General features: G+C 58.3%; 1 protein-coding gene across 6 annotated transcripts in view; it reads right to left on the reverse strand.

Moving 5' to 3' along the window:
• Positions 1–700: 700 nt before the first annotated feature.
• Positions 701–25,884, reverse strand: part of ARRB1 (arrestin beta 1) — a 73,291-nt gene continuing 48,107 nt past the window's right edge. For 4 of the 6 annotated variants that reach the window (XM_047754309.1, XM_047754305.1, XM_047754310.1 and 1 more), the window contains exons 2-16: positions 23,488–23,518; positions 21,641–21,701; positions 18,523–18,567; positions 17,607–17,803; positions 16,017–16,076; positions 15,209–15,276; positions 12,690–12,825; positions 11,757–11,841; positions 11,245–11,317; positions 10,088–10,225; positions 8,912–8,995; positions 7,694–7,717; positions 4,677–4,747; positions 3,499–3,550; positions 701–2,116 (exon numbers count right to left, since the gene is read on the reverse strand). In XM_047754309.1, the coding sequence (XP_047610265.1) occupies positions 2,005–2,116; positions 3,499–3,550; positions 4,677–4,747; positions 7,694–7,717; positions 8,912–8,995; positions 10,088–10,225; positions 11,245–11,317; positions 11,757–11,841; positions 12,690–12,825; positions 15,209–15,276; positions 16,017–16,076; positions 17,607–17,803; positions 18,523–18,567; positions 21,641–21,701; positions 23,488–23,518 (1,237 nt within the window). In that variant the 3' untranslated portion in view covers positions 701–2,004. The remainder of the gene's footprint in view (positions 2,117–3,498; positions 3,551–4,676; positions 4,748–7,693; positions 7,718–8,911; positions 8,996–10,087; positions 10,226–11,244; positions 11,318–11,756; positions 11,842–12,689; positions 12,826–15,208; positions 15,277–16,016; positions 16,077–17,606; positions 17,804–18,522; positions 18,568–21,640; positions 21,702–23,487; positions 23,519–25,884) is intronic. The other 2 variants (XM_047754306.1, XM_047754308.1) reach the window with 1 other exon arrangement.

A 25,884-nucleotide genomic window follows, 5' to 3' on the forward strand; every position in this document is an offset into this window, starting at 1 on the left:
GCACTGTGCCAGGCTTGTGAACTGGGTAATTTCACCATGGAAAATGGTCGCACAGTCCACCCCAGGAGGGGCTGGACCGAGAAGGGTCGAGATTCCACTTATACAGTAAAATTTTGCTGTCTCTCTTTTCACAAGTATGGGACAGGGACAGAACAGAGCAAGAGAGCCCCTTGCCCTGCTAATCAATATATCTGCTTGGGTATAAGGTCAACTTCAGGCCATCCAAAGGGAGTGGGAAGTACTGGGGGGCCCATCACAAGCCCCCCTACCCCACCCCTGCAACGCCTCAGCAAAGGCAAGCTCTGTCCTTCTGTAACACCCGGCCCCCAGGGCCAAGCAGCTCATGCTAGCTACAGGGAAGCCCCCCACCCCTCGGCGGGGGGCGGGGCTCGAGAGGGGCCCTTCTCAGGCCTGGAGCAGGCGGAGGTGGGGGCGCTAGGCCCTCTCCACGGCCCTGCACCTCTGGGGCCAATGAATCCTCGCCAGTGGTAGACAGGACAGAGTCAAGGGCTCTGACTCCACCCACCAGACCAGAAGCTCCAAGGTTCACAAATTCTTGGAGGCAGAGCTGAGGAGGATCCTCTGTGATCACCTGGTCAAACCCCTTGGTTTTCAAGGGGAAGAACTGAGGCCCAGAGAGGGAAAGAAACTTGCCCAAGGTCACACAGTAAATGAGAATCAAAGGCCAGACAAGAGCAGATACCTTTGAACACTTTCTGCCTCATCAACTGCCTGCCCTGTTGCCCTGGAAATGCCCCATGTCCCAAGAGTACTGGGTACCCATAACACTGGGAACGACTTAGGGGTCATCAACTCCCTAGGGAAACAAAGGAGTCCTTCCTCTTAGAAAAAAATTCCTACGTGTTCTCGCATCCCAGTACGAACCAGGCCCCATCCTGCTTCGCTTCCGAGATCAGTCAGGGAGCATAACACGGCTGTTGACCCCCTACTTCCTCTTAGGTGAGGGCCTCTCGATGGCTCCTGCCACCTTCTGGGGAAGGACCCCCTTTGACTGTGGGCACAGCGGTCTCCGGCGCCCTCTCCCAGCCGGCAGGGCCAGCCCAGTCCAGCCCTTGAGAACTGCAAGGGCAGGAGCATAGCCGTGGCCCCGGCCCCTCTGGCCCTCCAGCCTTGCTTCCCCAGGGAACGTGGCCACGAAGGAAGGGAGTCAGACAGGCTGTCATCCCCCGACCTGGCCCCCCATCCCTCAGAGCCGCCCTTCGGATGCTCGATGCTTTCTGAAGACCCCCGCCTCCACCCCTTCTCTGTGCATATTTATAAATGGGGCAAACACATTAGATCCGACGCAGCGAGGGGATGGCATCCTGATGATACTGACTTGGGCTGGTTCATTCAACCTGCCTTAGACTAGGCAACTGCTGGTAAGAAAGTCAGTCCAACTGCTTTGCTCCGTTCCTGGGGTCTACAAACCTTCACCAATGTCACTGTCAGTCACAGATGGACGGGGCCAGGGACAAGAAAAGTAGGGACAGGTGTTTGCCAAAAGAACCGCAGGGAGAATCTCTCCGGAGGTCTGGCCCTCGAAGCCAGAGGAGGTGCCTTCACTGCGGTCATGTTTTAGCTGCCAGAACTGCGTGAATCACTGGGAACAGCGGACGTCCTCCCACGAGTCTTCAGCCCCCACCCCACCCCTCCGAGCCCTCGGGCCCCTCCCTCCCCTTTTGGCTCCCCAGCCCGAGTCAAATTCCAAGGCCAGAGCCCTGTTGGCCTTTCTGGGGATCAACAGGAAAAGGGGGGAGGGGTGGAGAGGTGACCGCAGCGAGAGGGGTGAGGGTGGTGCATGTGGCCCTGTTGGCAAGGTGACGTGGGCTAGTCCTGAGGCCAGAGGTTCACCACTGGGACCTGAAAGACCACTGGGGGCCCCTGGTAGTAACTGGAAGAACAAAAGGGAGGGGGGACCAGGACAGGAAGAAGACGAGCAAGCATCCTAGTGCGTGACAGTGGACCTGGAGCCGCCCGGAGGGAGGGCCGGCTGGCCCCAGTCTATCTGTCGTTGAGCCTCGGAGAGCCGGTGCCCTCCTCCTCCTCCTCCTTGTCTTCCTTCATGCCCTTCAGTCTCTGGCGGGCAAAGTCCTCAAACACAATGTCGTCATCACTGGTGGGAAAGACAAGGAAAACGGGCGTGTTTGCATGGCGGGGAGAATGGGCTTCTCCAGAGCGGTCAGAGGACCGGTGCCACCAGGTGGGCCTCGAGGCTGGCCTCAGACAGGAAGGCCGGCCAGGGCGGCATGCTGGATGCCCGTCAGTGACAGGGGAGCCAGCCAGCTGTGGAAACACCAGCAAGAGGCACGAGTTTGCCTAAGGGTTTGCTGGAAATTGACCCTGGTACACTAAAATTTTGCTGTCTCCCTTTTCACAAGTGTGGACAGGCATCCTTGAAGCACTGGGGTCAGAGGACACATCAAATGCAGGGTTGGGGGACAGTGTGGCTGGGCCAGGGCCAGAGGAGGCACTTATTCCCTCATGAGCGGCCAGATCACTAGTAGTTTCACAGCATATTCTGAATCCCCCAAAAACAGGCCCAAGAAACTGCCCCCCCCCCCAAGAACTCCCCTCAGGAAGCACTCTTGTTTTCTGCGCAGCAACAAGTGGGCTTGACTTGGAAGAGGAAACTACGAAGGCTCACTGTCTCCAGGGACGTGCCAGCTCACATTCTACCCTGAGGGATCCTGGATAAGACGGGGGTCTGGGGGAGGGGGATGGCAAGTCCAAAGAGGGAGTAACGGGAAAGGTGGGTGGGAAGGGGGTGCCTGAGTGCGGCTTCAGGGCCAAGGACTGCTTCTAAGAACCAGGAATTTCCTTCTTCCATAAAGCATGTCTGCACATGCCCAACCAAGGCCCCTGCCCACAGACTTCAGCCTGCTGCAGGGGGTCTCCTCATGGGACCTAAAACTCCCCATCCCAAATATCTCCTGGGGGACAAAGGATGCAGAGATTTGGAGCTGGAGCCAGAAAGCTGCTTGGCCCTGGCGGTGGTTCGTGATGTCCGCCCAGGTCCTCCCCATCTGGCCACTGTCCGGTGACACACGACAGCCTTTGACCACAGAGAAATCCACATTGATCCTCCGGAGTCAGAAGCAACAAGATCCCCAGAACCTTCCCCCCCCCACAGCCTCAGTCCACTGGCTGGGTGCAGGCGAGGCAGGACAGAGCCCCAGCCCAGGGCCACAAACCAGCCCTGTGACAGCCGAGCAGGCGCTGTGGACGGATGGGTGGACGGACGGACTGACGGACGTGCAAGGACGAGGGAGGAAGACAGACCCCAGCAAGGCAGGAGGAAGAGGAACAGGCACCGAGGGTCCTTCAAGTCACATGCAGGCAAGCGGGTTGCTGAAGAGGCGAGCAGAGGCAGCTCTCAGCAGATGAGGTTAGACCAGCTGCTCCTCGGGGTTAATTAGCATAAATGCAAATGACCTTGTAGCCCCACCCACCACCCAAGGCCCACCCAGCCCTTGTCTGCAGGCAAGGTTGGCTTACTTGGTGTCAAGTTCTATGAGATTGGTATCTACTGGCGCCTCGTTCTCTGGAACTAAACATAGGGCAGGCAGGCGCCCACAGGTTAGTGGGGAGTGGGCGAGGGGCAGAGAGCACAAGTCCCCACCCTGGGACAACTAACTAAGCCAAGGTGGGAAGGGAAAAGGAAGAAGGGGAGTGGAGAAGAGGGGCTGGCCCCTGGTCTCAGAACCAACGCGTGGCATCTTAAATGCAGGGAGGGGGGTCCGGGGATGGCCAGAGAGGCTCGCAGCAACCCCAGGGCGGCAGAAAAGTCTCTGCACCCTGCTCCTTTTGGCCTGTCTCCAATATGGCTTGGATTTATTTGTTGCATGAATACTGTCACTGACTCTAACACAACCATTTATTCACACCGTCACATCTCTGAACCTCGGGAGATATATATATATACACGCACACATATACATGTTTTTTTATTAATAAGAGCATAGGGCTGCACTTGTGGCCTATGGAGGGCCCCAGGCTAGGGGTCGAATCGGAGCTATAGCTGCCGGCCTACACCACAGCCACAGCAACGCCAGATCCAAGCCGCATCTACGACCTACACCACAGCTCATGGCAATGCCGGATCCTTAAGCCACTGAGCGAGGCCAGGGATCGAACCCGCATCCTCATGGATCCTAGTCTGGGTTCATTACCCACTGAGCCATGACAGCAACTCTATGGGGGTATATTTTACAATCAACGGCATTTCATGGTTTAATTGTGAGACCATTTTTCTTTCTTTATGACACATGTTATACTGTCTCCTTCAACTGAAATAGTCATAGGCTTAATGAACTATGACCAATGTGGTATCACTTGGAAAAATGACGGGCATGGTGTCCAGGGACTGTGGAGTCCATGCAGCCCCTTCCACTACGCCTGGATGTGAGACGAGGGAGGGCTCCAAGCACGGCCAGTGCCCCTCGCACCACCACCCTCGGCCCACGGCAAGAGGAGCCAGACCTCTCCGTCTCCTGAGAGTAGGAGTATGAGCCTCACAAAGCATCCTGAAGCGGGCATCCTGGAGTGGGGAAGTGGGGTGACCCTAGGCTGAAGGCTGACCCGGAGGGAGGTGGGTGATGGGGACATAGGCAGCTGGTGGAGAAGGGGGCAGCTCTCCGGAAACCTCATTCCAGTGACCCCCAGACCCGGCTCACCTTCCCGATGCAGGGGTTCCTCTTTGGGCTTGGGGTGCATTAGGGTGAAAGGCAGTTCCACGGCCACGTCACTGAAAGAGACCCAGACCCGTTGAGCCTCAAGCCCAATCCCAGGCTGTGGGACTCAGTGTCCCGTCAGGGTGAGGGTTGGGAAGGGTTTGACAGTCAGAGGAGGTAGCTCTGGGCCAGGAGGCAGGAAATCTGGCCCCGAGCCCCAGTTCCACCATGCCCTGAGCATCGGTCCCTCTGGGAGTTGCAGGGAGAGACCTTTTCCGCTGGCTCCAAGAAGAAGTGGGAACTTCCCTTTTCCTGAGAAGGATCCCTGGATTCCCACGAGCTGGGTGGAGGCCTAGGGTTGGGAAAAGGATGACCCAGCGTAGTGTGCCTCTGGGTCACTGGGTGGCTCCAGAGGTGCCGGGGGGGGGGGGGCCTGCTGGCCTCAGATGACCACAGCCAGCCCCGCATCCCTGACGCTGTGCTTCCCAACTTCCTGGCTGGACTCCTTCCCCTCTCACGCAGTTCTATCTCCCAACCTATTCAGGAGGCTCTTGCGAAAGTGCTCCGGCGGCCCCAGTCCCCTGTGGTCAAGGTGATGCACTGCTGAGGTCAGTTTAACCAAATTCAGCCTGGATGGGACCCAGGCCACAGGGCTGCCTATACTGTGCACAGAGCCTTGAAGCGACGGGGTGGGGGCAGGACAGGAGAGGTGCTGCCACCAGCTGGTGCTTCTCACCAGGCCTCGCTCCTCTTGTCCTTGACGGGCGGAGGGGTAACAAGAGCAGACATTCATGTGGTGCTGACTCTGCCAGAGCATCTTCTAGAGTCACTCGTTTAATCATCACAAGAACCCTGCTATTGTACCCAATGTACAGACCGGGAAACTGAGACCAAGGAGAACACATAGCGTGTCCAAGGCCATACAGCTACGAAAGGAAAGTGCCAGACTGAGGAGTCTGCCTTCCTATGTCACATCCTTAAGCACCGTGTGATAACAGGGGTCAGAACGGAGAAGGTGGCTCCCCCTCCCCCACCCCGCTTTCTACTCCAGACAAAAGCAGCCCTGAAAGCCCCTCCACTCCGCTCAGGGTGCTGTCACCCTATGGAGCCCTGTCAACTGTGAGCACCTCCAGGCAAAGCCTCCTCTTACAGACCCTGCGGCCAGGGTCCTGTGAAGGGGAGAACGGGGCACAGGGGAATGGAGTGGCCACGGGCACAGCTTCTGCAAACAGAAAGCCTGTTCCGCCGGCCCCGCAAGAGCTTAGACACACTTTATTTATTTATTTATTTTTGCCTTTCTAAGGCCACACCTGCGGCATATGGAGGTTCCCAGGATAGGGGTCTAATTGGAGCTGTAGCTGCTGGCCTGCACCACAGCCACAGCAACGCCAGATCCGAGCCGCATCTTCCACCTACACCACAGCTCACAGCAATGCCAGATCCTTAACCCACTGAGCGAGGCCAGGGATTGAACCCGAAACCTCATGGTTCCTAGTTGGATTCAGTAACCACTGAGCCACGACAGGAACTCCCACTTTACATCTTTGAGTCTCCCAGAACTCACCTGGAAAAATGGGGCTGTAACTACGTCTACCTTCTAGAACCACTTCCAGAGGTGATGTAGGTAAAAGACCTTCCTTTTTGCTTCCAAAGGGGACTGTGTCTTCAGATTCACTTGGAAAAGTGAGCTATCAGAATGGAAGCTGGTAGAAGCTTAAGACAGCCAACCTTCTCTAAAGCCATCCAGGATACGGATGGAAGAATCTGAACCTTAACCTTCCACCAGGTTCTGGGCAATTAAGGGCAGAGGGTATGTCTGATGCCTCTCTGAGTCCTTGGCCCCTAGCACAAGGCTAGGTCACATCGGGTTCAGGAAGTCTTTGCTGAATTATATTGAATCGAACTGAACTGAGTTAATTTCACCTCTCCAAATGGACTGAGAGTTCTTGGGATGAGTCATATTGGCATCTTGTGACAGGAAGAAGCTAAACCACTGGGTCTGGGGCCCAGGCGTTTTTGGAAGGTACGAGGATGCAGCTGGGTCCTTCCAAGGAAGTGGTGTCTACAAAGTGGCTCTCCTCGGGATCCTGCTGAGCCACAGCGCTTAGATCTCATTATGTAGGCGTTTGACAGCCAGGAGACTTGCATTTCTCTAAAATACTCCATAAAAGAGATCCGAGTTCCCGTCGTGGCGCAGTGGTTAACGAATCCGACTAGGAACCATGAGGTTTCGGGTTGATCCTTGGCCTTGCTCAGTGGGTTAAGGATCCGGCGTTGCCATGAGCTGTGGTGTAGGTCGCAGATGCGGCTTGGATCCCACATTGCTGTGGCCCTGGCACAGGCCGGCGGCGGCGGCTACAGCTCTGATTCGACCCCTAGCCTGGGAACCTCCATATGCTGCAGGAGCGGCCCTAGAAAAGGCGAAAAGATAAATAAATAAATAAATAAATAAATAATTAAAAGGGACTGATCGAGGCCCACTGCCTAGAGCAATGAAGCCAGCTCTTTTTTTTTTTTTTTTTTTTTTGCTTTTTAGGGCTGTACCTGCGGCATATGGACATTCCCAGGCTAGGGATCGAATTGGAACTGCAGCTGCTGGCCTACACCACAGCCACAGCCACGCAGGATCCAAGCTGCGTCTGTACCTACACCACCGCTCCCAGCAATGCTGGATCCTTAACCCCCGAGCCAGGCCAGGGATCAAACCCACCTCCTCAAAGATCCTAGTCGGGTTCCTTAACCTCTGAGCCATGGAAGGAACTCCCAACGAAGCTAGCTTTGCTCTCTGCAAAGATCCTTGTCACTTGGGTGGGATGGGGGAGCAGGTCGAGGTTTTAAAGGAGAAACAGCACCTCCCCTGCCCCCCACCTTGGAGAGGGTCCTAGTTGCCTGAGCCGGGCAATCGAAAGTGACCGCTAAGGGTCCTCCCAACCCAGTGCCCGAGGTTCTGGACGCTCAGGCCAGTGGTCTCTGGGCCCTGCAGGAAGGTGGGTTGATCCAGTTGAAGGGAGGGGCTTTACCTGGATGCAAGATCTCCCAACAGGCTGGGTGGGTCAGAGGAGGCGGGAGAGGTGGTCAGGAGAGAGTTCAGAGAGGAAGAAAACAGAAAGCACGTTCATTCACCACCGCAGTTCCCCTCTGGGTAGAGAAGACCTGGGCCCCACTCCACCCCCCCGCCCCACCCCGTGCAGCTGAAATTGCTCAGCCAGGAAGGCACAGAAAGAACAGGAGCCCTGCTAGGGGAACTGAGACCCAGGCCCTGCTCAGCCAAACCCCCTGCAAGGCCCAGCTGAGCCCCAGGGTCACCATCTATAAAGGAGATGTAAAAGCTGAGACTTATAAGCTAAGCCCAGAGTCACCTGCCCTGGGGAGGCTGAGGCCGTCCAAGGGCAGAAGGTGGCACTTTAGGATTCCCTGAGGATTCCTCTAGAAGCCTGAGGCAGACGCTGGGTCCTGCAAGAGTCCCAGGCCACAAGATTTGGGATTTAGGACTCTGAGCTGTCCTATAATATGTGGTTGGTGTTACACAGTGCCACCTGCACGTGACATTCTAATAACAAAGGGGATTCAATGGCTAATGCTATCGGCTTTCCAATCTTTCCACTGAAGTTCATGAATTCAAACAAAATCCCTCTGACAAATTAGGAAGCCCAATTCTAGATTTATAACAACAGGTAGGCGCCATATATGGGGAAAGTGGGAGTTCTTTCTGAGTTTTCACCAGGCTACACTCCAGGTCAGGGACTATGTTTGGTTCACAGCAGTGACCCCAGAATTTAGCCCATGACCTGAGATTAGGGGAGGAAATTTCAGAATGTGTTTGGGTTATCGTTGGGGCCTCTGTTTCCCCACCTATAAAACGGGAGTGTCAGAACATCCCCAATCCAGCTCTGGATTCTGAGCGCCTGGTGCCATTTCCCCAGCAGACGAGTGTGGGCATGAGCGGGGGTGGGCGCTGTGCCCTGAGATGTGATGACGGGCATGGCACCTGCTTGGAGGCCCCACAGCACAGACTCCGAGGAAGCGTCCCCCATCCCCCGCCTGCCCAGACCCAGATGGGGAAGAGGAAGAGAAGTAGGGGCAGGAGGGAGAAGCGGGCGGGGGAAGAGGAGCATGAAGGAGGAAGAGCAGCAACGGGGCAGCCAAAGGGTCCAGCAGACAGGCCGAGGGGGCCGGGGTGTGGCTCTCCGGGACCTCCCCAGGGCACTCCGGCCGGCCGCGAGGCTGGGCTGACTCACCCGCCCCGAGACACCACCAGCTTCACCTTCACTTTGTAGGAAACAATGATGCCGAGGACCTCCCGGTTGGCTCCTTCCCTCAACCTGCACGATGACAGACGGGAGTGGGGCTCGCTGGGCGGGCGGGACACGGCAGGGTGGGGTGTGCTGGGGGCAGGAGCCACGGGTCCCTCTCCTGGCCACTCAGTGTGTGAGAAAGGCAAGGGCTGCCCTCAGGGAGCGGGAACCAGAGCCCTGGGTTCCAAGTCTGGCTGTGTGGCCCTGGGAACCCCCCCCACCTCCCCTCCTGGGGCCTGAGTCCCAGCAGTGGGGTGAGGGGTGGCTCATCCCGCTCTGCTTTGGGGTCAGGGCCCGTGTTCAGAGAGGGGAGGGGAGGAGGTACCAGGGGAGACCCTGTGGGCAGTGGTGCCTCAACTAGGTCCTAAAGGCAGGGAGGATCTGAGCCAGGGAGGAAGAAGGAGGCCAAGGCTCGGAGGGGTATGGGGAGCCATGCAGGGGCTGGTGAGAGAGGGTTTGGGCTTCAGAGGCATGTCAACCCCCCAGGGAGAGCCAGACCCCCTCTGGCAGGCAAGATGGATCCCCGCACCCCCATGTCTCCACCAGAGTAAGGTGGCCTCAGAGAGCCAGTGGTGACCTTGGGGTAGGAGTGACCATATGGCGCTCGGACCCCTGCCTTCCAGGGATATCCCCGAGCGTGGTTTAGCCCAGCTCACCGCCCTCATCTCTCCACACTCCCCAAGCCCATTTCCTGGTTCATCCCCTCCTGTTAGGACCCTTCCAGAAGCCACTTCCTTCCTCCCTCCCTCCCTTGCCTTCTTCCTTCCAGCCTCGCTCTGCCTCAGGGACACACTCCATCCAACTGAAGACACAAGGTCAAGGCAACTGCCTCTTACAGGAAGCCTCTCCAGGTTGCCCTCCCCTAGGCAAGCCAGCAGAGCCCAGCACTAAGACCGCCTGGTCCAGGGGTCCACTTTTCTCCCTGGGGCAGCCCTGGATAGAAGTGGGGGCTGGGGGAAAGCTTTGGTGGCAGGTCAAGGGCCTGAGGACGGATCCTGGACCATGCTTGCGGAGAGGGTAGGCTGGGCCAGGGCTGGGTGTGGACCCACGAGGGGGAGGCGGGGAACCAGGGCAGGGGGGACGTCCGAGAGCCTGGGGCTAGGGAGGGCGGGTCCTCACAGGGTGCTGGAGGCCAGGTTCGTGTCCTCATGCTTGAGCTTCCCATCCAGGGCGAGGCCCCGCTTCTCTCGGTTGTTGGCCAGGAAGGGAGTCAGCGTGTAGACCTTGCAGAACGTCGAGCTGGGCGCCACTGTGTCACTGGGAAGAAGGGAGGCAGGGACAGAGATGGCTCCCCAAGGCCAACACCAGCCTCGCAGCCAGCCCAGCCAGGACATGGGGCAGCCTGGCCCTGCTCCAAGACCCCCTTCTCCATGGAGGACCCACGGGGCAAGGCCCACACCTGCTACCCAAAAGGGGCGCATCTCTGCTCCACATGCAAACAGCAGAGACTGAGATGGCCCAAAGACTTCATTCGGGGTGTGCAAACCGCTGAATGTTTTAAAAAATTCAGTGCACCACTGGCACCTTGCTGGGTTTTTTTGTTTTTGTTTTTGTTTTGTTTTGTTTTTTTGTTTTGTTTTGTTTTGTTTAGCAGCCTTGCTGTTTTTGACGAGGGTAATTTTTTAGTGGAGAGGGCACAGACTTTACTATTTTTTTCTAACATATTACTATGCAAAATTTCAAACATACAGGAACGCTGAAAGATTTGTGCGGTGAGCAGCCATGTCCCCGCCCCCGAGGTTCTGCCTTAACAAGCTTGGGACAAAGTTTCCTGCTCAACCACAGCTTCCCTCCTCGAACTAGATTTAGTTTGGTATAATTATTTTCTACTCTCCCACACAAAACCCTTTTTCGCAATGACTTGGATCATTCCTTTATCCAACAAGAAAAGCTGTGACCCTACTGCCTTACTCTCTTTGCCTTGGCTGCCAGGAAGCTCAAAGCAAAGTCCCACCTTTCAATCTAGGTTTCTGGTACAGTGTAATTATTCTCTTCTCTCCCTAACCCCATCCTCATAGATTCACTAGCTTTTATTTTGTCTCTTTTTCTTTCATGGGTCTTCTGCCTGCATGCAGCATGCATTTCTGTGTAGCTAAACCAAGTGGCTGATTGCTAAAAGCCTGTTCAGGATCGTCTGCTCTGAGTGGCAAGGACATCTGAGGCCAGGCCCTCTGTCGGGTGATGAAAAGCCATGTGGACCTGTAGTGGTTTCCGTTCCTTGTCCAAACCCCCCCCCCCCCCCGCCCCGCCCCAGAGCTGGGCTTGTTTTCACTTACTCAGCCTCTTCCATGGCCACCGGACACTTGTACTGGGCTGTGTTGAAAAGGCAGATGTCTGCATACTGGCGCACTGGGGAGGAAGAGGGAAGCAAGGTGGGGTGAGCCGGGGTGCAGCTCCCAGGCATCCCAGGCTCCCCGAGTTGGGGTGCTCAGCCTCAGCCAGAGTCCACCGGGCGCTTCCGCAGGAGGCGGACCCCTCCTCTCCCTGAAGGGCAGCCCCCACGTGCCCGTTCTCTTCCACAACCAAACATCTCCCCCTCCGGGACCGCTCTCCCCGGAACCCAGGGAACTAAGGGAAGAAGGGACTTCAGCAGTAAACTCACTACCGACCATAAGTGGCCGGTGCTACCAGCCGCAAAAGCCTTGCCCTTGGTTTAGAGCCGGCCTTGCGCTTCCCCGCGGGCCAGTAGTTATTTACAAGGCTGTTAGCAAAGGAGGAGCCTTCGGCTACCCCGACCCCTGGGAAGAGTCCCTCCTGGCCACCCCCTGGCTGGCCCTCGCCCGGGTACCCGAGATCTTGATCTTCTTCACCGTCTTGTTGGTGTTGTTGGTGACGTGGACGTTGACGCTGATGGGCTCTCCGTGGTAGTAGATCTGGGGGGCATGAGGAGGGAGGGAGCGGGGTGGTTGGGAGGATTCCAAAGCTCGAGGTGACAGAAAGGGAGAGGAGGTTCCCCCCGATCCCCGACATCTCCTGGGGTTCCCCAGGCCTTGGCCACTCTGACATGGGCCCCAACTTCATCAGCCACTTCCCACTGATGCTAAGCCACCAGGCATGTTGGACTTAAGTTCCTTTGTGGGACCGTGAAAGATGACTGAGTTAGAGGGTGACCATCCTGGGTTCCAGTCCTGGGTTGGTCCCCAGGCGTAATGACAACAGTGACAATAACAATAATGAGGATCAGAGCGGTGGGACCTTGGACAGGTTACCCAAGGAACCGCCCTGTACGAGGTGGGGTTGGAGCAGGTGACATATCACCGCCCAGCTGGTTCCGGCTGCCTGGAATTTAGACTCAGGAGGGTCTGGAAGAAGCTGGGGAAAGGTGGGGAAGGACTGACCCACTCACTCGGGGAAGCAGCTCTGAAGCCTCCTTGAAGAGCCTCGACTCGCACCTTGGCCCAAGCGCCTGCCTTCAGCTGCCCCCCCTCCAAGAGGAAGAGAGGGTGCTCACGCTTCTAGGGAGGATGGGGGTGCAGGGGGAGAGCCAGGACCCAGGACCCCGCTGGGGGTACTCTGACTTCTGAAGTCAAGTGCCACCCCTTTAGTCCCCAGGAGGCTTCTCCAAATCTCTCAGGGGAGGTCTCAGATCCCGAGCCCTGTGGTCCTCAGGCTGGGGGCGGAAGCTGCTACCGAGGAGTCCCAGAGGCCCCGAGAGCTGGGATCCGAGGCTTCAGCCCCGGGGAGAGCAGCCCCCACCCCCCGCCAAGCCCGAGCCCCCTACCTCCTTATCCAGGGAAGCCTCTAGATGCAAGGGCTTGTCCGACATGAGGAACTGCCTGGTGGTCTCGGCGGTGGGCTGGGGGCCGGGCCTCTCCGGGGCATACTGCACCTTCCGGATGACCAGACGCACGGAGTTCCTAGAGGGGACGGCGGAGCAGAAGACGACCACGGTCACCTGCCGCCACCCCTTGCCCTGCGACCCTCACATCCCTCTCTGGCCTAAGAGGCTGCCATGGCTCCCGCGGCCTTGGAACCTGGTCCAAAACACAGAGGTGGGCATGTGGCCTTGACACCATCTGGTCCCCCTTCAAGCCCCTCCATCTCGTCCCCCAGCTCCCCCTACTTTCTCACTATCGCCCCTGATGGTCTGTCTGGTCTTATTTCTTTCCTTTTCTTTTTTTTTTTTTTTTTGTTCTTTTAGGGCTGCACCTGCGACCTATGGAGGGTTCCAGGCGAGGGGTCGAATCAGAGCTGTAGCTGCCGGCCTACACCACAGCCACAGCAAATGAGATCCAAGCCATGTCTTTGACCTACACCACAGCTCATGGCAATGCCGGATCCTTAACCCACTGAGCGAGGCCAGGGATAGAACCTGCGTCCTCATGGATGCTAGTCTGGGTTCATTACTGCTGAGCCACATCGGGAACTCCCTATCTGGTCCTATTTCTGAACCTTTGCTTACGCTCGGTCCCAGCCTATAACATCCCCTTCCAGCTTCCGCCCTCATCCGCTTCCTTCCCCGAGGTCAACTGACCTTCCTTCCTCAAGGTCAACTGCTCTGAACTCCTACCACACCAGGGGCCAAGCCATCCCGTGGCAGCACGTTATGTGGCTCTGTGTCTTGGTAGCCAGCAGGATGCTAAGAAAGCGACTATGTTTCACTTCCTGCGTCCCCATGGCACCTAAGAGCGTGGGCTCTTTCAGGATAGACGTTTCTAAGTCGTTGACTGCTACGTTCTCAGTACCTACGACAACGCCGGCCGCCATGTACTGAATACCTGCTGAGTATTTATTAAATAAAAATATGCACGGGGACAAGGGCCCCAGGAAGAACCAGGGGCTTGAGGAGGTGATGAGTTCAGGGAAAGGACGCATATGCAGTCAGGCGATGAGGACCAGTAAAGGAGATAAAGACTCAGTGAGATGAGGGTGGCCCAGCGACGGGGCTCAGGGAGGACAGCAGGACAGGCAGTCTCCGTGGGGGCTGGGTATGCTGGCATCCCTGATTCTCAGAGAAGCCACCTCCGTTCCCTGGAGCCAGACAGCCAGGGTTCAAGTCCTAGCCCTCCCCTTACTAACGGCATGACCTTGAGTAAATGAACCCCTGGGCCTCAGTTTCCTCATCTGTAAAATGGCGACAATGGCAGGACCCTCTTCTTACGCTTGCTGTGTGGATTAAATTAGCTCGAACGTGTCCATCACTTTGAACTGTGTCTGGTGTATAATAAGCTCTTGATAAGTGCGAGCTGCTGTATTATTTTAAGGGGTAACTCTGGCGTGGCTTTAAAATGTCCCATGGGGGCAGGTTGAGAGTGCTGGCTCTCAGGGCTGCCTCCCCCACCTTGCTCTGGCTAGACCCCCTACCACAACCTACAACCCCCTTCCTTTTTCCTGGTCTCAGGTCTTCAGAAGAAAAAGGGTACAGAGAAGCAGAGGAGACGGGTTCCCTCTCGCCACGCACATGAGCTGCCAGGCTGGAGTGGGAGACGCCTGCAATGCCACATGTAACCACCAGGTGGCAAACTTGGCCCACTCACCAAGGGGTTGCAGCTCCGGAGACTGGGGCAGGGGCTGCAGAGTTGCTGGCTAAGCCCTTCCTGGAGGCCAAGCGCAGTCTGAGCCCAGGAGGGGGCAGGTATGGGAGCGGGGCTGGGCAGCTCACCCCAGAGGTACGGGCCAGCTACTCCCGGCTGCTGGTCTGGGCTTTCTGTCCGGCCAGGGCTGTGTCTCTCCAGTAAAACGCTTCCCTCCTCTGAGACAAGGCTGACCTCCTCCTCTCTCTGCCCTGAGCAGCTTCACCTTCTCCACTTCCCTCCTTTGCTCAGGGGCCTCCACGGACACAGCTCCCTCCCCTCCCCCGACCCCCCTTGCCGCCCCCAACCCCCTGCTGATGGCCTCCCAAGAGAACTGGGAAGTTGGGCCAGAATGGCAGGGGAAACATCTTGCTCACTGTTGAAAACAATCTGAATTTCAGGTTTTTTCCAAAACAAATTAAAGGACACGAAGTCTGGAGAGGAAGAGATTAGAGGCAGGGAGATGAAGGAAGTGGGTACAGAGTGGTGCCAAGGACAAAGCGCTGAGGCCTGAGCCAGAGCAACAGAGCCACCTCCTCCAGGAAGCCCTCCCGACCTGCCAGCCTTCCCCTGTGCCCTCTGCAGAGTTCCCAAGGCTGGAATGCAGCCCCTCCTCACACACTTCCAGGCATTGTTCCTTCTATCCTCTTCGGACTTTTCCTATCCTGTCTCCCCCGTCTGCCAGCAGGCAGCCCACACCCAGGCTGCTGCAGCTGCCCCTCCTCACCGCTTGTGGATCTTCTCCTCCAGGTTCTCCGCACAGAAGGCTTTTACTTCGTAGTCCACACCGCAGGCCTATGGGGAAGGGTTTCTGAGCACAGGGCCTTGGAGAGGGCAGGCTCCTGTGGGCACGGCTGCCCTGCCCTCATTTACCAAGGCCACGGGACAGGAAGACATGTTCCCACAGCCTGAGCCCTCGCGTGCACCATGCACCGCGCTCCAAAGGAAAAAGTGCAGGGCTGCCTCCCCCATCCGACCCTCCCACGGAGCTGCTCCCTGACCCGGCTCCTCTGAAGACTCCTGTCCACATCGAGGCAGCCGCCCAGCAAGGACAGCGGGACCTCGGCAGCCCTGCGCAGGGAGCGCCGCCCGCGCGCGGACCCCGCACTGACCGCTGCGCCCTTCAGCATTCACTCCACCCTCCGGACACGCCACAAGGCAGGTCCCATCACCTCCATGTCGCAGATCTGAGGCCTGAGAGGTTCTCCGAGCCTCAGTCTCCCCCCCTGAGAAATGGTGATGGGTGCACCTCCACACGAGGTTGTGAGGCCCGACCGTTGTCCAGAGAATATTCTGCAGCCAACACTGAAGGGCAAGTGACTCAGGAGAGGCCCTGGGCACATCACTGAGCCAGGAGGCAAGGACGATACCATACCTGTCGCCCCATCTGAAAAGACTGCTCATCTGAGGTGGGATCAGCCTGGTCTAGACACAGGAGGTGTCTACAGGGAGGGTTCCAGCACCCCCAGAGAGAAGGCGGGAACCGGGGGCACAGCGTCCTGGACCCAGAGAGATGCTCCCTTGGGGGGACCCACCTTCCCTGTGTCTTCAGGCCCCGGCTGCAACGTCACAGAGCATGGGAGGTTCGGAGGGATCTGTGAAGAGGACAGATGGACCTGTCACCTTCACCTCGGGCCTCCCTGGGTCTCCGCCCCCACCCCCACCCCCCATTCCTCAGAGCAGGGGCCCCTCAGGACAGGCTCCTTCCATCAGACTAGGGAATTCAGAGGACAGGCCACGTCTCCGCCATCAGACCACGCCGGGCCACGCCCCGTGTGAGACCAGAGGTCCCTCCAGCAAAGCCAAGAATTTCAGTGCTTTTCTTTATCTAAGGGTTTAGCCCAGCACAGGCCCCACAGAAGGAGAGCGGCACAGGTCTTTCCATGAAGTCCGCCGTGGTAGGCAGAGAAATGGCCTCCCCCAGGGGTCCACCTCCTACTCTCCAAAGCCCAGCACTGTTGCCTTAAACGGCCCAAACGACTTTACAGGTGTGATTAAGGCTCCCGCGATGGGGAGGGTGGTCCCGATTATCCAGGTGGGCCTGATGTAAGCACAGGGTCCTTAGCCGTGAAAGCAGGAAGCAGAGAAGTCAGCATCAGAGAGGTGGGATTCGAGAAAGACAGGCTGGGCCCCTGCTGGCTTTGAAGATGGACCAGCGGTGGGCTGGGGCCAAAGAGTGTGAAATTGAAGCAGGAAAAGGCAAGGAAACAGAGCCCCTCCTGGAGCCTCCAGAACCAAGGCAGCCCTGCTGATACTGGATTTTTAGCCCAGTGAGACCTGTTGTGGACTTCCGGCCTCCAGAACTGTAAGATAACACCTTTGTGGGATTTTTTGGGTTTTTTTAGGGCCACACTTGCAGCATATGGAAGATCCCAGGCTGGGGGTCAAGTCGGAGCTGCAGCTGCCGGCTTGCACCACAGCCACACAGATCCGAGCTTCGCCCACGACCTGCACCACAGCTCACAGCAATGCCAGATCCTTAACCCACAGAGCGAGGCCGGGATCGAACTCGCATCCTCATGGGTACTCGTCAGATTCGTTGCCACTGCGCCACAAGAGGAACTCCCACCACAGTTGTGTTTTAATTTGCAGGTTTAATTACAACCCGGTTTGCAGTGGTTTGTTACAGCAGCCACAGGAAACCACGAGGATGGCTCTTTCTGTCTCTGACCCCCCACAGAAAGCTGGGAGATTTCACTGATCGAAGAATCAGAGTTTGAGAAACAGGAAACTTGAAACTCCAGATTCTTGGAGTGGAAAGGGAGCCGAGCAGGGAAATCTCGCCCTCCTCATTTGTGAGCTGGGTGGGGGAGAGCTCGGCTCGTGGGCAGCAGGTCTGAGGGAGGAGACGGCCCATCCCCCCCTTCCCCCCACCAATGACCTGGACTCAGCAGGGTCTGGGGATCAGCCCAGGGGTTAAAGGTGACACCCCCTGGCAGTGCCCAGAGAAGAGACACTCACCAGGCAGTGTTAAGTGCCAGCGCCCTGGCCAGTGAACGCTGGGGGACTGGGTGGCACGGAGCAGCTGCCCCAGTTGCCCAGGGGTGGGGGGTGGGGCTGCCCAGGGGGCTTGCTAGAGGTGAGGTTTCTGGAATGGGGCCCCTGGGGGGCTGGCAGTCCCTGACCTCAAAGGTGAAAGGGTAGGCGTGCTCGCCCAGCTTCTTGATGAGGCGCTCCTGCAGCCGCGTCAGGGGCTTCTTGTCCTCAGGGGCCGGCGGGAAGGACTGCACGTTGGCCACAAACAGGTCCTTGCGAAAGGTCAGGCCCAGGACATCCAGGTCCTCCCGGCCGTAGCGGAAGGCGCAGGTCAGCGTCACGTAGACTGCGGGAGCAGGGGACACTGAGGAGGGGCGGGGGGCCGGGGAGCAGCCAACATGCGCCCCAGCCCTGGGACTGGCTCCACCAGAGGCACAGATCTGTCCCTGGGCCCCCCGGGGAAGGGCGCGCTGCCCCTGGGACGGGCGGGGGCTGACTGCTGGGTTGGTTCGGCCTTCCCCACCCCTCCCCAACCCAGCAGCCCAGGGCACGGGGGCGAAGGGGCTCTGGCGGGTTCACAGGGGCCAGGAAGGAGCACAGGGGAGTGGAGTCGGGGGAAAACAAGCCTGGGTGGTGTCCCGAAGTCATGAGGGCTTGCCCCGGCCCAACCCCTGCCTCCCGTCTTCCTGCTGACCTCGGACCATCCCTTCGCCCCCCGCCCCCAGGAATCAGTCTCCTCTTCTGGACAGTGAGTGAGGGCCTAACTCCTACCCTGTTTGCATCCCCAGCCTCCTGACAGCATGATGGATGGGTGGGTGGATGTCAAGGGCATTAAGAGGGTCTCCCAAAGGGGGCGTGGCCACGGCCGCCTGGCCAGAGGAGGCCAGAGCACCTGCTCTGACGCTGGTTAGAGCTGTCAGAGGAAGAGCCAGTGGGGAGGGACAGGGACCGGCTTGCTGCCTCTCCTCCTGCCAGTGTTCTGTCTGGGAGTCAGGGAGGCCCTGGGACTGGGGGTCCTGGGGGAGGAGAGGCCCCCTGACAGGCTGGGGTGGGGGGACAGCTCACCTCTTCTCTCCTTGAGATACTCAGGATCCACCAGGACCACGCCATCTGCAGGAAAAACAGAGAGTGAGCAGACTGGACCTCTCAAACTTCTGAGCCCCAAAGACCAAGTTAAATTCAAACCCACCCATCTGTCTGTCCAAAAGCATCATGAAAAAGATGCGGAGGCCAGCAGCTCCCGGGAGACGAGTCCACTATGCCCCCCACCCCCACCCAGGCCAGCCTCACAGACCCAACAGGTTGTTTAACTTGCCTTTTTTTTTTTTTTTTTTTGGCTTTTTAGGGCTGTACCTGCAGCATATGGAGGTTCCCAGGCCTAAGGGTCCACAGAGCCACAGCAGCCCGGGATCCGAGCTGCATCTGCGACCTACACCACAGCTCACGGCAACGCTGGATCCTTAACCCACTGAGTGAGGCCAGGGATCGAACCCGCAACCTCAGGGTTCCTAGTCAGATTCGTTTCTACCGTGCCATGACAGGAACTCCAAGGTTATATAACTTCTGTTTCTTCATCTGGGAGATACTATGCTGGCTCCCAAACCCCAATATCAAGTGGAAAGGCCACACGGCCACACCTTCCACAGATTCTCTAAGGTCCTCGGCAGGCTCTGCGCCAAACCCCTTAACACCCCTACAGCGACACGGGCATCTGTCCACGGAGAGGCAAAGGCATAAATGGCCTCCCCTCAGTTCAGGTCAGGTTTGCCACTAGTGAAATCCTGTATCAAGCCTACGAGCAAGTTGCAGCGTTCTAAGATTCTGGATGCGGGATGTAGGGATCAGGCTTCTGATTCTGGGCTACATACCTCACGGGGCTCCTGTGAGGACCACGTGAATTAATATGTGCAGAGGGTGGGAGAGTGCCTGGCACAGGTGACCCCATGGAGAATGTCCCAAGGCCTGGCCTTGGGAGGGCAGAATCCAGCTGAAGACAAAGGATGTTTTTCTCTGCCCAGAACCCCAGGAGACCAGAAAGACTGGCTCGGGGGCACTCCCTCGCCTGTCATCCCCCATCTAACCCACCGCCACCCCCCATCCCACACTGGCCCACAGTCAGCCGCTCAGAGAAGCTCAGAGGCCACATTAGGAAGGGAGGGCCCTGCGAGCTCATGGTCACCCCCCACCCCCGCCCCCAGTGCTGGGCAGGTCCAGGGCACAGCTGGTCAAGGGCACGCCCACCCCATGTCCAGAGCCTGCCGGGCCCCTTCCCTCCTTTCCTGGGGGGTTTCCTCTGTGCCTGGGCGCCAGGGACTGAGCGGAACCCCAGGAGGGGGACCCTGACAAAGGGCACTCCCCTAACAAGGGGTCTCCCGGAAGCTCCCTGGGGGAGGGAAGCTGGAGCCAGGGCGTAACGGTCATCAGTTAGATGACCAAGGGACAGCCAGCCCACGGTGGCAGCGGCAAGAGCCTTGCTCTGAGGCTTGGAGAGCTGATCCCGGAGGCTGGCGGAGGAAGGAGGGCCTGGCCCAGAGCTTAAACGTCTGGTGTGTGAGGCTGGGGGCTCGGACTTGCCCCCAAGTTTGAAGGGCAGCCAGGGGGATAGTTAAGCATCGGGAAGACCTAACCAGCTCAGTGCTGTAAGGGAGAAAGTTCTCTCTGTGGGTCATTTGATCAGCTCTGGCGTGCTCTGCGATCCACAGGGCCTGGCATGAAGCGGGTGCCCTGTGGACACTTGTCAAGCCGTTCTCAGGGTGCCTGTCTGCATTGGGGGAGCCAGAGCCCTCCTGCTCCTGCCCCTCCCCTGGTCCCTGCGCCCCCACCACGACCCTCAAAGGCCCCGGCTTCAGACCACCTGCAGGCAGCCCCGCCTTGGAGCCACCACAGGCAAACACAGAGTCCTGCCTCCTGCCTCCAAGTTCAGGGAGAAGGGGGCATCAGGCGGAGGGAACAGTGAGCTTCAGAGGACACCTGCTAGGGCTGGAGAGGAAAAGCGGGGTCCCCCTGCTCCAGGCCATGAAGAGAGGGGCCTGGAGGACTCTGGAGCCCGCAGCCTGTTCAAGGACCCCAGGGACTCCCCCGGTCTCCTGCCCCAAGGTCACAAAGGCCTTCCTCCCGGGAGCCAAGGCCTGTCACTCTGCTCTCTCTGCCCCCTCCCCCGCCCCGGGGGGCTCTGGGACCACACGTCACTCCTCTTGGCCCCAGCACGGCCCCCAGGGATGTGATGACAAGCTTGCTGGGAATTTTCCCCCGGGCAACACATCCCAATTTCTTCACCTGGAATGGGCCTCGTAAGGTTTCCAGGGCCCGTTCTCCTGCCTGTCACCCTCTTCGGTCTCACTTGGGTTTGTCCCCGTCCCTCTTTAATCTTTACCCTCTCTGGGCCTCACCGTCCACATTTGTAAGATAGGGGTCATTCTGGGCCTGTGATCCTCAAATAGCAGGAAGAGGCAGGAAGATCGGGGCTCTTCTAATGAGAGCTAAGGTTCTTAGGATCCCAACCGGGGGGTAACTCCCCCCCAACCCTGCTGCCAAGGGGATATTTAGCAGTGTCTAAAAACTTTTTTTTTTTTTAATTTTATGGCCACCCCTGCGGCATGCGGAAGTTCCCAAGCCAGGGATTGCATCTGAGCGGCAGCTGTGACCTATGCCACAGCTGCAGCGATGCCAACCAAATCCTTCAACCCACTGCAATGGGCCAGGGATCTAAGCTGCACCTCCAAAGTGACCTGAGCTGCTGCAGTCAGGTGGAGCCAGACTGTCCAGCTTTGAACCCAGGCTCCTCGTTCTACCAGCTCTGTGATCTGGGGGAAGTTCCTTAACCTCTCTGTGCCGTGTCCACCTCCGAAAAGCAGGGCTAACCATACAGCAGCTCCCCTCAGTGCTGGGCGTACAAAAGGCCTTCTGAGGAGCAGTGGCTGCGGTCATCCTCCTCGCCCTCAGGACACGGTCCCTGCTTCTGACCTCACTCCTTCCCACCACCGCCTCTCACATGCTGCTCCGCCGACGAGGGAAGCAGCTGCTTGGTGAGCGTTTGCGAAAAGCCACGCATGCCCTCTTCTTGGCCCCAGCCCCTCTGGAGACCTGAAGGCTATTTATTCCTGGGCAGCCTCGACACGCCGGGCTCCGGAAGGGGCCAGGCCAGCCCCACCTCCCCCCTCCCCTCTGGCCTCCAGGGACTCACCCACGGGGTCCACAAGGTCGATGTGGTCCACGAAGTCCCTCTTTCCCAGGTAGACGGTGAGCTGGGAGGGAAAGGCACAGGGCACGTTAGCAGCTGTGGGCCCCTGCCCTGGAGGAAACCCTGGGAGCTGCCCCCGAAATCCCTGGACCCATCCCTAACTCTCATCCAAATCCCAAGTGGACTTGGACCCGAGCCCTCGTCCTAATACTAACAAGTCCTTGTACTATTTGCAAAGCATCTGTTCTTCCCAAAACCCTGAGAAGATGTTAGGGTTCCCATGTTGCAGATGAGGACACTGAGGCCCGGGGGGGTTGTCACCAAGCACCACTGGGGGCGGAGGGGCGGCCGCAAAGGAATCTGCCGATTGGGAGTGCTTGGCGCTTCTCAAAGGACAGGAGGTGGCCGGGGGCGCACCCAGAGCAGGGCCAGGGCACCGAGAAGGGGTGCTCTGAACACTGAGCTCCAAGCCCCTCATTGCTCCTCACCCCTGTGTGGTCTGCAGGGAGCCACTTGAAGGAGGATTCATTTTCCGAGGCAGCGAGCCATGTCTCACTCGGTGGCCAGCCTTCAGAGAAGGCACTCCAGAGCTAGAGTCCAGAGTGTCACCCTGGATACTTCCCACTCCTCTGCACCCCCAAACCCCGACAAGTCTCCCCCCCATCACATTTCTCAGTCCCCACGACCAGCCTTGCCTGGGCCCCTGGCTGGGCTGCTGCCTGGGCGCCCCCCCCCCCCACTTCAGATGTGTCTCCGCTCCTGAGCCACACTGGTCGTCCTAAGATGTACATCTAACCATGGGAGTCTGGCCTGAAAACCCCCTGGTGCTTTCTCAAGGCCCAGAGGTAAAATGACACGTGAGTCTCATTCCAAATGCCAGCCAGCTCGGATGGGTTGGGAGGGGCGGCCTGGGGCCAGGGGTGGGGGGTAGGGGGGCTAAGAAGGAAGCCAAGATGGAAATCGGCTCAGCAGGGGAGGGCAAACAGTGACTGGTGGTGACGTCTGCCGTGGGCACAGAAGGGAAATGCAGGCCCACACAGGCTGCCACCCACCAGCCCAGGCCAGGAGTCCAAGCCCCAAGCCCGGCCACCTCCCCATCTCAACTCCCACACCCTCTGCCTCCCCCAGGCACCCAGACCCCCTGTGAGTTCACGAGTTCACACCTAGAAAGCCCTTTCCAGCCCGCCTTGCCTGGAAACGCATCCCTCTTCAGACAGCCATCCCCGCCCACCCAGCTGGGTCGCAGCCTCCCTCTATCTGACACCTGCCTCTTCATATGGATGCGATCAGCTTCCGTGTCTGCCTCCCCCTGGCTGTCAGGGGCCCAGGCTGTGCCTCATTTATCTCAGTATGCCCGGCCCCCATCCCCACCGGCTCAGCCTAGACCTGACACAGAATGATGCCAGTAATATCTGCTTGCTGAGCTCAGAGGGAGGCAGGATGGAGCCGGGGCTGTCGAGAAGGAGGGCAGGGCGGGCTCTGGCAGCTGCCCGGATAACAGGGCTCCCAAGAGGGGCACCAGGGGCCGCTCACGCCAGAGGAAATCAGTTCTCCTGAGGCCCTTGGCACTTGTTCCGATTACTGCACTCACGGTCCAGCCTCTGGGAGAGGCCGTGTCTCCCCACACCCAGGCAGGGGCCCCCCTAAAGTCCTGGGGGGCTGTACCACCGCCCTCGGAAGGAAGTGTGCTGGGAGGGCCCCTCCCGCTGTAGTCAAGGCTCCTGAGGACAGAGCTGTGTCTCCCCCTCGGATGCCTCCGGGTGTTGGGGGTCCTGCATGGGCAGCAGAGATGCCTGAGAGGACCAGGGTGCTGGGGCGGGGGAGCTGGGGCGCGGGTGCTGCAGACTCACCTTTCCATTGGGGCTCGCCTTCTTGAACACCCTGGGGAGAGAAAAAGCAGGAGGGCCTGGTGAGCACATCCTGCCCAGGAAAAGGCTCCTGCAGACCGTCCCTCAGCAGGACGAAGAACCAGGGACCCAGAGTGACTTGCCAGCACCATCCAAGCGCTGGGAGCCGGACCCGTGCCTGGCATGATCAGCTCTCACCATCTCTGAGGCGCCCCCCACCCAAGCAGCCATGCTCGCCTTTGGAGCTCCCCTGGGCCCCAAGACAGCCCCTCGGTCTAGTCTTCATTCAGCAGGCAGAGGGGGTCCCTCCAAGGCAGGTCAGACCGTGGGCTCGTTTGCTCCATCCTCCCCCGGGCGCAGCCAGCCGCCGCCTTCGCATCCCCGCATCGCCTCCCTCCGCTCCCCCCATCCTGCAGCCCCAAGCCTTCGTGCCCTTCCTCCGCCAGGCCGGGCAGTTCCCTCCCGGGCACGCTTGCTGTCCCCGCACCATCCCCTTGCCCAGCCCTGGGCCTTATGTGACGGGGGCTTCTCGGCACCGTCCAGGGCTCCCAATCCTCTCTGCTCTGCGTTCCCTTTTCCCGGCACTTGCCTCTTCCCAAGCTACTACCTAAATGACCCGCTAACTGCGTTTCGCCTGCCTTCTCTGCTAACGTCAGCGCATGAGGGCAGGGATGCTTGTCTCTCTTGTCCGCTGATAGGTCCCAAGCACCTAGAATGGTGCTCCTAGTAGGTGTTGAATAGATCTGTGCTAATGAAAGGCAGGTAGCCAGCACTCAATAACTGGAAGTTGAGAGGGTGAATAACAAATGAGTGAAGGGAACAGCAGAGAAATCGAGGCCAGGATGGGAGGGGACATGCCCGTGGCTGCAGAGCAGAGCACCTGCTGCGGAACCAGGCAGAGGCGTGTGTGGTCCCTGACTCCCGCGAAGTGCTCCCTCTGCCTTCTGGAGCAAGCTGCGGTCCCCAGGAGCCTGAGGCCCCTCACCTATTCCCCATCATCCAGCCCGGAACGGCTCAGAGCAGTGCTGGGAGACAGAAGAAAGGGAGAGACAGAGCCCCAGAAACAAGAGACGGTGTTGGAGGAGGGAGCTGGGAGGGAGAGGGGAGGGACACCGCCCTGGAGGGTGTCATGAAAGATGGAATGAGTGATGATTAAACAAACCAAAAAGAGGAGTTCCCATCATGGCTCAGTGGTTAACGAACCCGACCAGCATCCACATGGACACAGGTTCGAACCCTGGCCTCGCTCAGTGGGTTAAGGATCCGGCATTGCCGTGAGCTGTGGTGTAGGTCACAGACGCAGCTCAGATCCTGCGTTGCTGTGGCTGTGGCGTAGGCCGGAGGGGGCTGCAGCTCTGATTCAACCCCTAGCCTGGGAACCTCCATATGCCACGGGTGTGGCCCTAAAAGACAAAAATAAATAAATAAATAAAATAAATAAATAAATAAATAAAAATAAATAATAAGCCAAAAGAGAGGGAGGGAGAAAGCGTTACAAACAGAAAGAGATGGGCAGACACAGAGCGACAGAGCTCACGTGTGCTGAGAGGATCCAGGCAGCTCAAAACCTGGAGGAGCAGGAGGCCCAGCAGCATCCAGGACAACAAGGCGGGGTGAGGCCCACAGTGTCACATTGACAGCTGGTCTCCCCAGAGGGGACAGGGGTGCTGGCCCTGTGCTGCCTCCATAGCCCCCCCATCACCCCCACCCCTTAATTTGGGGGCCCCAGGGACCACTGATGGGTCTGAGCTTGGCTGGCAAACAGGGACATATCACCTTCCCCACCCCACCCGCAATCTCTGAGGAGTTCTGGGCTTGTCTCCTCCTCATAAATATTTATTCGTGTTTGGAGTGTAAAGATGCCACAGTCAGCTGGGGTATAATAATTGCTAAACTGAGAAAAAAATTACAGATCATATGACTCGAACCAGCAGCTCCCAAGCTAAGGCTAGACCTGCAGAGGCGGCCAGAGAAGGAACAGACCACGGGGGCCTCTGAGGCTTCCAGAAGCCTGCCTACCTCTCTGGAGCCTCGGGTCTGAGGGAAAGGAGAGGCCACAAAAGCCCAAGGCCACAAGTAACTGGGTCAGGAGAAGCTCTTCCAGGGACCTCTGAGAGGGACTAGGGGACCCTGACCACGGGAGGCGGCCAGAGGCCAGCTGAGAGGAGTGACAGTAGGGGAGGGAAAAACAGAAGAAGGAACTAACCTTTTAAAAAACAAGGAACTAGAACTAGCATTGGTTGAGCGCCCAGTGAGTTCTTTCTCATCACAGCACCGTGAAATGGGCATTATGACCCTCACTTTATAGACAGTGAACTTGACGTTCAGAGAGATGTGGTGATTTGCCCAGGAACGCATAGCAACCAAGGGGCTAATAAGTCAGGATTCAGACCCAGTTCT

This window comes from Phacochoerus africanus, chromosome 11 (assembly GCF_016906955.1).
Source record: "Phacochoerus africanus isolate WHEZ1 chromosome 11, ROS_Pafr_v1, whole genome shotgun sequence".
In the NCBI taxonomy this organism is placed as follows: Eukaryota; Metazoa; Chordata; class Mammalia; order Artiodactyla; family Suidae; genus Phacochoerus; species Phacochoerus africanus.